Genomic DNA, 14,537 nt, shown 5'->3' on the forward strand with positions numbered 1-14,537 from the left:
TCTAATCTAGTGAAGTGGGAAAAATCTCTATACTAAAAAACGTCATAAAATACAACGATTGACTGCAAATATTAACTTATTTTTTCTGCTTAGACGTTTACCATTTAGACTCAAGTCTTACTGCTTTATATAAATAACAATTCAAATATTTCTTACTACTAAAGGGTCAGCCAAGCTGAAATATTCTATCATTAAATAAAAATTTCTTGATAGTGGTTTGTAACAAAAAAGAAGAAAAATCAAAACTGTTCTATCGTAAATCTGTAATTTGAAATCAACAATAAGTTATAAGCACTGAAGTCAATATTTAACTTTACTGTTCATCATATTTATTACTATTAAAAACATTTATTTTTAATCATGAAAAACACAAGTTAGGGTAGCTATGAAACGTTCGTGCATAGTATTTTAATTGCTCCCCTACCTGTACCTTCGGTTGTAGTTGACACGGTATCACTAGGAGCTCCTTTCCCCATTGTGTTGAAAGCAGTTACATAAAACTGATAGGTTTTTCCACATTGTAAATCTGTTACCGAGTAAGTATTTTTATCCCCAGACACCTGACTTTCAAACCACGCAGTCTCACCTTGAGATCGGTAGTGGATCACATAACCTGTGAAGATTAGAAATAGGGTTAGGTAATGTTATTTATAAAGCTGGTATAGCAATTGTTGCATTGCCGACTAGGATAAAACTATGAGAGACGAAAAAGAATTATAACTTAAACATACGTGCAATTTGCTCTTTGCATGATAAAAATAGACAAGAGGATAAAATTTTAATTAAAAATGTTTATAACTTAAACATACGTGCAATTTGCTCTTTGCATGATAAAAATAGACAAAAGGATAAAATTTTAATTAAAAATGTTTAAAATACGTATAAATTACAGTGGAGTCTTAATGTATAGAAAATTATTTAGTAACTATATGCATAATAATAAACACTAGAAAGAAGCCAAATAGTTGAATATTAACATAAAAACATGTAGTAACTATTGTGACCGTTTATGGAATTTTTTTCCTCTCATTATATATATATATATAGAAAGTTGATTACAAATTTCAATGCATTTATGAATATCATTGATATTGCATTTAACACATTAAGTGACAGTGACAAATAGTAGGATTCTTAATATTTTGAGTATTAGTAATCAAACATATCGAGCACTGACCAGTCACAGGCTGGGTATCATGTCTTGCTCTTGTCCATTGAAGCTGAACCGACGATGACGTAGTTGACATTACAGTAGCAATTACAGCGTTTGGTGGGTCTAGGGTATTTTAATTACACTTTATAAACTATTTTTATTGAGAATTAAAACGCTAATAGTAAAAATGATAAATAAAAACAAAAACTAAATGAATAAATCATATAACTTAGGTTAACCTTCAACATCACGTGAGTTACTTATTTGAAGTTATTGTTATTTTAATAAATATGAAGTATATTATATTTCATTAACCACATATTACTGAATTATACAGATTTCAGGGAATTTCACCCCTCGTCAGTAATCCTGGACAAGGAAAAATCGAAAGAATAAGACTATGCTTCATATAGTGATAAAGTTTATTTTTCAAACCCTACATAAATACAGGTAAACTGAGGTGAGTGAAAGACAACTCGTTTGTCATACGTCTAAATCTAGTCACGTGACTTGACTGTTTAACATTTTGAAAGTTTAACAATTCACTGCAAAAAGTATAATCCATATTCACTTGAACACATCTTTTACCTTTAATTGAAACCTTTAGAAACTAACTGTATTTATTTTATTTAGAAGAAAAGCTAGAGTCAGACGAATGCCTTTATGATAAAATATTAACTAATTTTTTAAAGATACTGGGTTGTTTGTTTTGAATTTCTCGCAAAACTACTCGAGGGCTATCTGCGCTAATCGTTCATAATTTAGCAGTGTAAGACTAGAGGAAAGGCAGCTGGTTATCACCATCCACTGCCAACTCTTGGGTTACTCTTTTACTAACGAATAGTGGGATTGACCGTCACATTATAACACACCCATGACTGAAAGGGCGAGTATATTTGGTGCGACGGGGATTCGAACCTGCGATCCTCAGATTACGAGTCGAATGCCTTAACCCACCTGGCCATGCCGGGCTGTTCTTAAAAGGTACTAGTATTAACTTATATTAGTTTCAAAATTAATAGATATTCTAGTTTTACAATGCAACTCTTCAAACGTAATCTGTTATTTGGATTGTTCAATGTTACTTTAAGAGTGAAGTTTGAGTAAGCTATCTAAATCATTTTGCATTCTTTAGTTACATCTATAAAGATTTGAAGAGATACCAGCTGCATCAAATTTTGTCAAGATTGTTTTATGCAGCTGAAATTATTCCAGTGGTTACTTGTTGTATGTTTTTATACATTAGTTTTAACATAAGTGTGTGTTTTTCTTATAGCAAAGCCACATCAGGCTATCTGCTGAGCCCACCAAGGGGAATCGAACCCTTGATTTTAGTGTTGTAAATCCGTAGACTTACCGCTGTACTAGTGGGGAGGGTTTGCATAAGTAAAATAATTTTAAAAAATTACATTTGAATATTGACAGTAGAAAAAAAAGTTGGTTCAGAATGCCATCAACATATGTATTACCAGATAACAAATTAACACAAGTTACATAATGTAAACCGTATTAAACAAGTTGATTTAACATGTCCTCTATAATCAGTCCTGTTATGCTTAAGTACTAGCAACCATATATCAGTTTCTCTAGAAGCAGTACACAGCGTTTAGTATTCACTTACAATTGCAGCGTTATTTCAACTGATTCTTAAAATGCAAAATGCGTCAGCTAAAAGATGCTACAAAGTTGTGAGTTGTGTCGCTATACTTACCAAACTCAAACGTCTGTGCGAGGACCTCCTTACTCATAGGGCCAGCTCCTTTTGCATTAAAAGCCTGAACAACAACTTCATATGTTCTGCCTGGAAGTAGTCCATCCAATTCCTCTTTGTTATTCTCTTGCCCCACAGTCTTGTAGATGAAGGAGTCATCAGAGCCGTACAGACGATATCCGATATAATAGCCTTTGATTCTTTGCTGCTCATCTTCTAAAGCAGAATTCTGTTATAGAAAGTAGAGAAGTTGAAAAAACATAGAAGTGAGCTGCAGTTTCAATTATTTAATGCTTCTGCTTGCAGTGTTTCATTACACTGATGAACAAACAGATAAGTTTAAAGTACCCAGGAAATGTGCTACAGAAAATAGTTTCATACTTGGATAGTAAACTCAAGAAACAAACACAAATGAAGAAAGAAACAAAATCTCTATCCACATTCAAAGTGTGTCATCTGTTTACCAGCTTGGCCAGCCTCTTTGTTCTTTAATGACAATAATGGCTGCTAGGGTTGAGAGGAGTCTTTGATACTCAGGTCTGCATAGGGAAGTTGCTAGAATGGTGCCTATGATGGTGGGGTTGTCATATGAGAAAAAGTTAAGATCTCTGGAATTATTTTATTTAGAAAAATAGTTAGAAGGGATGTGTATGAGGTGTTTAATGTCTTTTTTTTCATATGTAATGGTGAGAATGATAGGAGTATGGGACACAAATATAAACTTTAGCAAGGTAAGAATAATCTTCAGCTGTGGCAATTTTATTTTTCTGACAGTGTGGATGCTCTTTGGAATATGTTGCCTTTGAATTCTGTAGAAGCAGTAAATTTAAGGAAGTTTAAGAGAAAGCATGATAACTATATGAATTATAAGGGTTGAATTTGAGGTTTTGTTCTTATTTAATAGTTTTAGTTTAGTTCAGAGGATGGACTAATATGTTATATGTTATACAGATGTAGATGACACATGGCAAATTAAACCACCATTCATGTACGCTTCTCTAGTGCACTAGAAATCTAGTCATTACTAAGATACAGTGAATGTTAAAAGATGAAAGGGTATAGCCTTTACGGAATATGTAACTGTAATGAAGGAGGACATGCCAAGGCTGTGGGTGGATTTCAGACAGGTGAACATGTTAATTTGTGTTGATGCCATTCTAACAGATAGGTGAATATTTGGACACATTAGAAGATTCCTGATGGTTCCATATTTTAAATTTAACATCTGATTATTGAAAAGTTGAACTGGATGACAAGAGTAGACACAGTATTGCATTCAATACTGGAGACAGTTTGTACAAGTTTTCATCATGCTATTTGGCTATTTAATGTGCCTGCCATTTTATAGAAGCTAATGGATCATAACACTAAAGGTACTGTATTGGAAAAGATCTTTAGCCTATGCCAGTATTTTTCTGTTTTTTTTTCATAATTTCATGCAAAGTTACTCAAGGCTATCTGCTCTAGACATCCCTCATTTAGCCATCACCACCCACTGCCAACTCTTGGGCTACTCTTTTACCAATGAATAGTGGGATTTACCATGACATTATAATGCCCCCATGGCTGACATGGTGAGAATATTTGGTGTGATGGGGATTTGAACCTACGACCCTCAGATTACGAGTTGACCGCCTTAACCCACCTGGCCATGCTGGACCTCTATGTCAGTGATGTCATACTTGAGACTGCTACTGAAAACCTGAGAATGGTACTACAGTGATACAAAAAGTAGGATTGAAGTTGAAATCAGGGAAATGCACACTTATTTTCACACAGATGGAATTTTTTTCAGTAATATGAGACTGGTCTCAACCTGTGAATAAAGAGAGTTCACAGTTTTCTTGGTTTTGCATCTTATTCCACCCATTTTGTGATTAACTTATTTCAGATTGACAAGCCATCATCTCCTCTCACTAAACCTGATGGACTGAATGCACATAATACAGGACAAAGGACAAAATAGTTGCAGTCTTTGTAGAATACTTCCAACACTTCCTGTATGATAGAAATATTACCATTCGGGTACATTATATATCATTTAAGTGACTTATAAACTTTAAGAATCTGGATCAGGTTGGATCACAACATTATTGGAATAGGTCTTTCTTGTACTACACTGTCTTGGCTAACATCATGAAAATGATGATGGAATGTTTTGCTACATAAAAGACACTTCCATTTCACTGAATATGCCATTTTTGGTAGTTTATAATAGAGGTCATGTCTGCTGAAACAATATCAAGTAATTTGTTGAGAGATTCCACTAGTGAATGAATACCACAAATAATACTTCAGGAACCCTGAGAAGAGTAGTTGATTGACACAGAACTATTGTGGGTGTACCATGTCATCAAGGAAGATGAAATATCAGTGTGAATATTTTTTGATGTGCACTACCTAGAAGAAAAACTGGCATGAGCAATGTAATTTATAACACAAAACTGTTGTTTCTGTTTTACAGAGAGTGACCATGGATATCACTGGTACTAAACTTAAACAAGGTAATCAATACAGGAATACTGCATTAAGAGGTCTGAGGCTTATCCAGTGTTTGATATTTCAGCACATCCTATCACTCACTTTGGTGTACCTGAAGAAATGCAGATTGATCAGTGAGCTAATTTCAATACCTTGATACTCCCTGTAAGTGTTGGGATGGTGAAGACATGTCCTTACCCCTATCAATCTGAGTCTTGTGGGTTAGCAATCAGTTGAAGAAAGTTTCAAGCAAATGCCAGCAAAACTACTGGAATGAGCACTTGCCGCACATCATGACTACATAGCATACAAATTGAACAGAGATCAAGTGGTCACTTACTGAATATGCCCATGTTTGGTTGGGAATTTCTACACTATGTAGAAGAGATATATATTCCAAATCCTATAATATGTGTTCCACAGTGTTTACAAGAATATGTGGAATGTTATGGTCTGTATTTGTTGATGTGCATCAGTGTGTACACCAACAGCTCAGACTCTGAGCATATGAAAGGAGAGATGTAATGAAAAGACAGTTTGGGAATTTACGTGCCAACAACATGTTCTTATACTGTATTCTTACAAAATGTGTCATTGACATATGGGTTACACCAGTCACATGGAATATGTTGACAAGCTAAATCCATATGTTACTGATGAAAATCTTAAGAATTATCTAGACTAGAAATAATAGATTGAGACTGCTAAGTCAGGGAGAGATGAAAGTATTGTTCTGTATTATCTTGACTCACCCAATAAGAAGGAAATGAAAGATTCTAAAACTGCTTCTCTAGCTGTAAAAAGTGAGTGCCATGAGAAGGTTGCTAGCAGAGAGGTACAAATATCTCTGATAGTTCAGTTGAGGTATTGGTGGTAACCTCCTGACAGTTACAGCTGGGATAAATCACCAGATGAGCAGCTGAGAAAGACAATGACTAAAGGCTGAAAAGAATGCCATTCTTTGCCTTTTAGGGTATTAAGTGGTATTTCACTGTAAATTGTATGCAACCATATGATTGTTACTTGATTATTACAAAGTGAGGTTGATTTGTGATTGTAAGATTAATAGCACCAAAAGTGTTTTGAGACTTTTATTTTCTATACATTTGAATGCAGTTTCACCAAATGATATCCACAGGATATGATAGTTGATCGATTATTGTACACTTAGAATGGATGGTGACAATTGATATAAAGCCTAGAACATAAACGGTTTGTACAAATAAATAGGAGTTTGAAACTCAGCTAAAGGAGTGTTGTAACCCTTATTTTCTAAGCTAATGAGTAATTTTCTATTTTGAAATTTTTTTCAAACATTTAATGAAAATCACTCATCCTGTGAAGGTGACCAATCGTAGAGTTTCTGCAAAGCAAACTGTGCAGTACTTACTAGGCTCTCCCATAATACATTTAAGAGTGCACGTATAATTTTTGTATGTTCAATGAGGGAGTTGTGATTTTATCAGCAGAGAATATAAATCAGGTTGTTATGAATTTGAGTCAAATACTGTTTGTTTTACTGGATTGTCTTGTATTTAATTTTCAATGATGAATCAATTCACTTGTGATAATACAATACTTTGATAGTTTGGATTCTAGTGTTGGTGGCCTTCTAGGGCAATATATGTGTTTATTGTGCACTGTTGTGTTTAGTATAGGTTGGTCTGAGTGTGTATTGAAATTTGCTGAAAACACTTAGTTTGGCTCATTTCTGCTTGTAATTGGTTATTTCTTGATGCCCAGAAATCGTGATGGATTTATTGGCTCATAGATGGCAGCACAATGGAAATATAGGTAGTGAAAGTTGCTTGTATATGTTACTATAGTAACAGTGTATAAGCCAGAGTAGCTGTGTAAGGCAATAAGTATATGTGCTGATGTGTGGTATTAGATATATATGGCAACATATGTACGATTAAATATATGTGTGTGTGTGTGGTATTTCACATATATATGGATGTTAAACAATGTCTCATTAGTGTTGTATAGCATGAATGAATAAATTACAATGTAAACACAACTGTCAAGTAATATTAGAATGGAAATATAGGATTTTATCTGTATGCTAGGGCTCTGAGATATGAAGTAAGTCATGATTACTAACGTTTAGAAAACTATTTGAAGACTCAGTGTATCTGGTGAGAAAACGTCTCAATTTTATACTGAAATATTTGACAGGCAGCAGATTTTTGTAGAAAGGAATAAAGCAACAGCTAGGCTCACACCACAATGCAGTTTCACCTGGTATTTTCTATACCATTATAGAATGATATTTTTATTATATCAAACTGAAATATTTGTTAGTAGAATAAATCATATGTAGCAAATTAAATTCACAAATAGTAGCTAATGTAAAATGCCAACTGTAAGCTTAGCATATTCATTGTTTTTTTGGCTGTGCTTTAATATTTTCAATTCTGGAAAATTTGAATATTTTGTAAACTCACTAATTAAAACATTAATCAAGATTTCTAACTGAACTTCTTACCAATCAGAGTTTGGTTGAAGTTAGATTTTAAATCCTGACTTTTTTCTACTTAAGATCAAGTCCTTGACCCTTCTGACCATCTCAATTTGACTTACTAATAGGTAAAAAATATCCACTTTCAATGAGAACATTTTTTTTAGCAACTTCAAAGATGGAGAACTACTCTTAAGCTCTAAAGACACCAGGGGTTAACCTAACCTTTATCTCACCAAATTCCATGTGTTAATATGTATTGCTGCATGATGCATGTAAATTGAGGCATCTGACAAAGACCACCAAGCGACTGTCTCCGAAGGTTGTTGAACCAAGGTGATCAGTCAGTTACCTTCAAGCAAATGCAGAACACCTGCACATAAATTTAGAAAAGTTAAAGAAATATACCTGACCAAAGATATATTGTAAACTAGTTATGGAATGGTGAAATAATACATGACTACTTCTGGCATTACTTATATTGTTTGCTATAGGGCTCACAGCATAGTATCTATTTGTATGTTGTGCTGTAGAACCTATGGTATATACTAACCCTTTCCTTTAAGTGATTATTGAATACATTGTGTAGATTATATGACAAAGTCATATCACTTCGAAAACATTTTAAGCAGGATAATGTGCTTTCACGGAAGTTTTGTAACAAGTTCTCCGATGACCATGTATGTTCATAATCAGCTATAAGTAATTAGAAAAAAGGGTTCACTGGGCTTTCACTTGTATAACAGACTTCCCTAAGTATCATCCTCAAAATATTCAAGCAACAAATGTAAGAAAAGCTACCAGTGCACTGCAAGTAAGTTTTGAATAAAGGATGCACATAAAGAGTACTAAATTAGGATAAAGTTGGTAACTGAGAGCAGTAGGCTTAAAAAAAACAAACTTTTACATGTGGTTTTTGAGTGATGCAGAAAAAGAAATGAATTTGGCTTCAAAAAATAGGAAGTTCTGCCCTTAAATCTTAAATATCCTGTTATAATGGTTGTGAAACTATGTAACAAATACTGGAAAAATATAACATTAACAAAAAAGATTTGTACAGGGAATATATTCTACTGCCACAGTGAAGAGATTAAAGATATTAATCACATAATAGAAACATACAGTGAAAATTTTAAAAATTAGATAAGGTGAATACCAAAAACATACTATTTGATTTTATTTTACAAAGTACTGTATTTCCTTAGGTATGATTACACTATTACTTAAGTTGTTTGATAAAATAATCTCAATGACATGAACAAGTAATCCAACCCAGTGCAAAATGTGTTCCGCAGCAAGATTTTTGTTTAAATCTATTATTGAAAACAGTTATAATCAGTTGCATGCTGGTCATGCTAATACTTTTAGATATCTTGTTGATGACATGACATGTATTAAGTAATTTCAATTAATGTCAACTTAGATGAGATTTTATTACTTCTGGTTTTCATTCTCTCTGTTTTGAAATGAGTGTATGTGTGTTTGTATTTCACTAGTAATGTAAAATAACTTTACACACCACCGGTGACAAGTTTATCCTTACTAATATGATATTATTAAGATACAGTTACCATCTTTTTACATGATCTAACAGATTTACATGACTGTAAATCATTAGATGCACATGCACAATAATTACATATAACACTTCTATTACTTAGTATTTGTTTGTACAAATTAGACCAAAATAGAAGACTCATTTCTAGATTTCTAGTTTGTCCAAGACACAAAATAGGTGCTATAACATTTTTAATTGTTTACTTTTGCACAGTTTTTGATCTTAGCTAATGTTATGACTAACTGCCTATTAGATAATCTATAAAAGATTCACTGACATTTTTTTAGTAGGTGCAGCACATCAAAGCACTGTGAATTGGAAGTGACAATTGTATGTTGATTTAGCAATAATGTTAGATATAATCTGCACTGAATACTTCTTGAGGTACTATAGAAATTAATAGGAGCATGAGCTACAGGTCAAAACAGGTGTCAATAAGTAACATACTTTTATGTAGAGCAATAAATGTTTTAATATATATATATAACTTGCAATGAAATGCCAATATTACAAGCAAAGATAAACTTTATTTTTAAAGGGCATGTTATAAGCAATTAATGATATTTGATGAATCATTATATTTATTACCTTCCATGACATCCGTAGACTATGGGAACTTGTTGCTACAGCTTCAACATTTCTTGGTGGATCTTTTGGTGCTGAAAAATGTCAATTTTTTTCAAACAACCCTGTTGTTAGTCAATTAAAATAAAGTTAATTTACATCGGCATATCATGCTGTTGTCACAATATTTATGCTTTTTCAATGTTATTATTAAGGCCTAAAATGGAAGTAATTAGAAATAAAGTGAGCGTTTTGTGGCTTAAATCATTTATTATACCCTCTTCCTCTGTTGTAGTGGATAAAACTTCACTTGGTTGACTCCTTCCAAGATCATTCTCAGCAAATAAAATGAAGTGATAGCGAGTCATTGGTTGCAAGTCCCGGATTGCAACTTCTTTTTGGTCTGACTCAAGAACTAGTTCTTCCATTTGATTCTCAATGCCATTCTCTAAGATTCAAAGAAAAAGACAATTATAAAAATGACTGTCTAAATATCTTTTATGTACTGATAATATATTAACAGTATAGTTTAGTATAGCATAGCCATATGATTTACATATCACTTTGTCATGTAAACTGCAATAAAAGTTTTCACAGTTAGAATATCAAACTAATTTAAACCTAACTCCAAGCACCATGTACACCCACACTCAATAATGATTTGGGTATTGAAGAAATCCTGTTGACCATTATGAAACCTAGACAAATCACTCAATGTTATGTTTAACAATACAAAATTGAGTTATGTAATGAAACAGATTCTTATTAAAACACATAAGTTGGTGGACCCTCTTTACAATAAAGTTGATAATATTATTTTATTTGTCTATTCTTGAGGTGGCAATAATGTAGAATCACAAGGTTCAGCAAAATTTTGGATCTTAAAGTATTTTATAATGCTAGCAATTTACAAAGGTTAAAATATAGCACAGACATTTAGAAGTTTATACATGGGCTTATGGTGCCAAGTATCACAGTGTTTGTCATAAATCTTGAAGTACACCTGTAATACATTGGTAGCTGTCAAAAATAATCTAGATGAACCATTCCTGTATGATATTATGTTCCTTGTAATTGTAGAGCACAAGGAAGAAAATGAAGTATATACTTAAGTGCTGTTTTTGGTAGGCTATAAAATAAATGTATACAGGAATTGAAGTAAAATAATGAGAAAGAAGTAACATCAAAACATTTAAATCTTGATTTCTTTTAATTATTATCGATCTACATATCCAACTCACAGTTGAAACATATTACTGAACTTTGATGAAACTTGAATTTTGTATAAAGTTCTCAAGGGAAGGCTTTGCAAGCAGTTCATAATTTAGACTAGAGAGAAGGCAGATAACCAACACCACTCATTACTAGCTATTACTTTTTACCAAGGAATAATGAGATTAACTGTCATATTATAATGTCTTCTCAACAGAATGGGAGAGCTTTTTTAGCAACGTGATTCGATCTCATGACTGATGAATTGTGAATCGAGGGCCATAATGCCCAACCATGCCAGGCCCATATTAATAGAGCTAAAAAGTGCATTATCTTTTGTTGGCTATGTATATTGTATGTTACAGCCCATGAAATCTGTGAGAGAATTACCAGTTATGTGGTAAAGAAACCATGGTATCTTGCATAAGTACAGAACTTAATTTATTACAATTTTACTTGATTTTTCTTTGTGATTAGTTTAGCAAATTTTCATTTTGTGAGAAAGACAGCTAACATTCTATTTCATGATCCAGTACAGGTGTTTGTTCTCTTGTCTATGCATGTACACACACAGTTTCTTTCATGTGTGAATGAATAAATATTGTTTTCACTGTATACCAAACATGTCCAATGTGCTTATTTCTTATGCAACTTAAAACTCAATTGAGTCATCAGATTCAGGTTACTCTAAAATAATTCTATTATTAAACAGAAATACCTGGTAATACCAGGATTAAAATATAATGGGGAATTTGCTGCTCCCATGAATCATTTTGAGTCGAAAGAAACAATCCATTATCTAATGTAAAGGTACGTGTACTACATGCAGCATTAAATACAACTTTTAATCAAAAGTGGTTCAATCAGTTTCTCAGAACAGCAGAACAGAAAGATAAACAACACTTCCTTTTACAAATATAAAACAGAGATACCATCCCATTTATGACTAAAAAACACATCCCTTATTAATTATTAACAAACAAGAAATGCATAAGTTTTTAGATACTTATAAAGTTATTTGCCTTATTTTACTTATTCATAAGGAAGAAACATATAACACTTTAATTAACTATGAATGGTTTATTTATTTATTAAGAAGCTTGTTATATTTGCAACAAGCTACAACCGAAGGGTAAACATGAGCTATCTGTGTTAATTTCCAATTTTGAACCAAGTAAGACTAAAGGAAAGACAGCTTGTAAGCAACATCTTTGGCACTTATTGTGCTTTTCTCGTTGAATAGTGGATTTAACCATTAATCTTATAATATACTTATGCCACAAAGTGCACAGAGTGATTTTGCAGCAACTAAGTTTTTATTTATGGCTTTTCAAATAAGAAGAGTAATACACATTGTGTGGTTGAAGTATTGTTATACACTCTCTTTAAGAAGAGAACAAATAAAAAATGTAGCAATAAAAAAATATTAAGCCTAATACTATTCTTTTATAATGTGTACAGTTTATTGTAATCATGTTTTTTTTTCCAGTTTAAGAAAGGCATTTACAATCTTTTTAAACAAAAATTGTTTTTGCAGAAACAAGATAAATTTTTTCTTCCTTTTCCCTTCACTTTTCTGTATTTTTTTTTTTTTTTTGAAGTGGCCCGTCATGATAGATTTAATGCAGGATTCAATGAATAAAATTTCTATTTTTTCTACAACTGAGGATTTTGTTGTTTTCAAAATTTCAGCTGTTATAAGTGGCTTATTGATAAACTGTAGTTAAGTAATATTTTAAAAAACGGCACTATTATCAGCATTTATAATGTGACGGTCAATCCCACTATTCGTTGGTAAAAGAGTAGCCCAAGAGTTGGCGGTGATGACTAGCTGCTTTCCCTATAGTCTTACACTGCTAAATTAGGGACGGCTAGCACAGATAGCCCTCGAGTAGCTTTGTGCGAAATTCAAAACAAACAAACAAATTCGCTACTCGATTAAACATCAGTTTAATTCAATAAAGTGAAACTAGATGTCTCTCCTCGGGGTCCCTGAAACTATCCTTTTTCAAGTGTAACTATCATAAAACCAAAATTAAGAGTAGCACATATTTTTATTTTTTACTTTTGAAGTTCATATGTCATGCTGTGTTGTAGCCTACAGAGTACATAATCCTTCTCGTGATTCATAGCATGCACACATTTTACTAATGACACAACAGTACAAAATGCAACGTTAAGCATCTTAAGTGATGTCATTTCAGCGCCTACTGACTGACAACACACCACTGAGTAAAACACCTGACACTTCCAACCTTCCAAGTAACCTTGGGCCCTCTTTCGGGAAATTAACTATAAATAAAAACCCGAGGAAGAGCATGTTTGAAACATCGTTAGATAAGATAAATTTGTTTCTATGTCAAAGTCATGTTTCAAATTTATTTTATTTTATTACATTAATTTCCCAACGTTACGTAGTTTCCAATTCTTCTAAAGTCTGTTTAAATTGGAAAGTAATTATAAAAGATAAAATAAAGTCACATTTTAGATGAAAGTTCAGAGAATGGAGTTAATCATTCTAGCAGTAGTTTTTAGAAAACTCCAAGCATAATTTAAGATTTTGAGTTAAATTTGGAAGTTTTACAAATTACGATGCTAATAATAAAACTCAAAACATTTCGATAAAAGTGTCTCCAGGATCATTCACAAAACATGTTTTGCAAGTTTTGGTGATTATAGTCGCAACTAATTTTGCTTATTACCATATCTATCTATCTATCTATCTATATATATATATAGAGAGAGAGAGAGACTCAACTTTAAAATGTAACAACATATGCGCGATAATGACTTGCTTTGTTCATATTGAACTTCAACGTCAATCACGAGAACTGAGTTTATCTGATAAAGAAGAATACAAATACGGATAGTAATTTGGCTTCTTCTCAGAAAAGACCTCGCATTATTTTTAATTATCTAAAATTCTGTGGACAAGAATAACTTGTGTGAAAGAGACAATATATTCACAGATAAGGCTCACCTTTTCTATAATGAACAATATATTTACGGATAGGCCTATTCCCATCAAAAGGCTCAGACCAAGCTAATGTAACACTTCTTGCTTCAGTTTTCTTCATTTGTATTTTCCGAGGTGAATCAGGAATTCCTAAAATTTCAATAATCATCCAATATAATAACATTTAAAACCAACCCTCCAATAATTAAGCTTAACTCGAGGTATGCTTGTATTATCTCATACAGTTGTTCCCAGCCTTTTTACATTGAGGTTCATCACTTAATTACTGATGCTTGCTCTAGGCCTGTTGCATAAACCTAGTAGTTTTACAAGAAAAGGCCCGGCATGGCCAAGCGTGTTAAAGGCGTTCGACTCGTAATCCGAGGGTCGCGGGTTCGAATCACGGTCGCGCCAAATATGCTTGTCTTTTCAGCCGTGGGG

At 32.8% G+C, this 14,537-nt stretch overlaps 1 protein-coding gene and 1 long non-coding RNA gene across 10 annotated transcripts in view; one reads left to right on the forward strand and one right to left on the reverse strand.

Moving 5' to 3' along the window:
* The window catches only part of LOC143233469 (cell adhesion molecule Dscam1-like), a 134,570-nt gene that overhangs the window by 29,533 nt on the left and 90,500 nt on the right, over window positions 1–14,537 (reverse strand). For 8 of the 9 annotated variants that reach the window (XR_013018184.1, XM_076469729.1, XM_076469733.1 and 5 more), the window contains exons 14-19: window positions 14,121–14,246; window positions 10,206–10,376; window positions 9,953–10,023; window positions 2,865–3,093; window positions 1,178–1,276; window positions 425–613 (exon numbers count right to left, since the gene is read on the reverse strand). Coding sequence is in view for 8 of the 9 variants with exons in the window: in XM_076469729.1 (XP_076325844.1) it covers window positions 425–613; window positions 1,178–1,276; window positions 2,865–3,093; window positions 9,953–10,023; window positions 10,206–10,376; window positions 14,121–14,246 (885 nt within the window). In the remaining variant the exon portion in view is untranslated. The remainder of the gene's footprint in view (window positions 1–424; window positions 614–1,177; window positions 1,277–2,864; window positions 3,094–9,952; window positions 10,024–10,205; window positions 10,377–14,120; window positions 14,247–14,537) is intronic. The other variant, XM_076469727.1, reaches the window with a different exon arrangement.
* On the forward strand, window positions 431–10,354 carry LOC143233476 (uncharacterized). The gene is made up of 3 exons (XR_013018186.1): window positions 431–536; window positions 1,491–1,613; window positions 10,224–10,354. It is a non-coding gene; the product is annotated as an uncharacterized LOC143233476 (long non-coding RNA).

This window comes from Tachypleus tridentatus, chromosome 12 (assembly GCF_004210375.1).
Source record: "Tachypleus tridentatus isolate NWPU-2018 chromosome 12, ASM421037v1, whole genome shotgun sequence".
In the NCBI taxonomy this organism is placed as follows: Eukaryota; Metazoa; Arthropoda; class Merostomata; order Xiphosura; family Limulidae; genus Tachypleus; species Tachypleus tridentatus.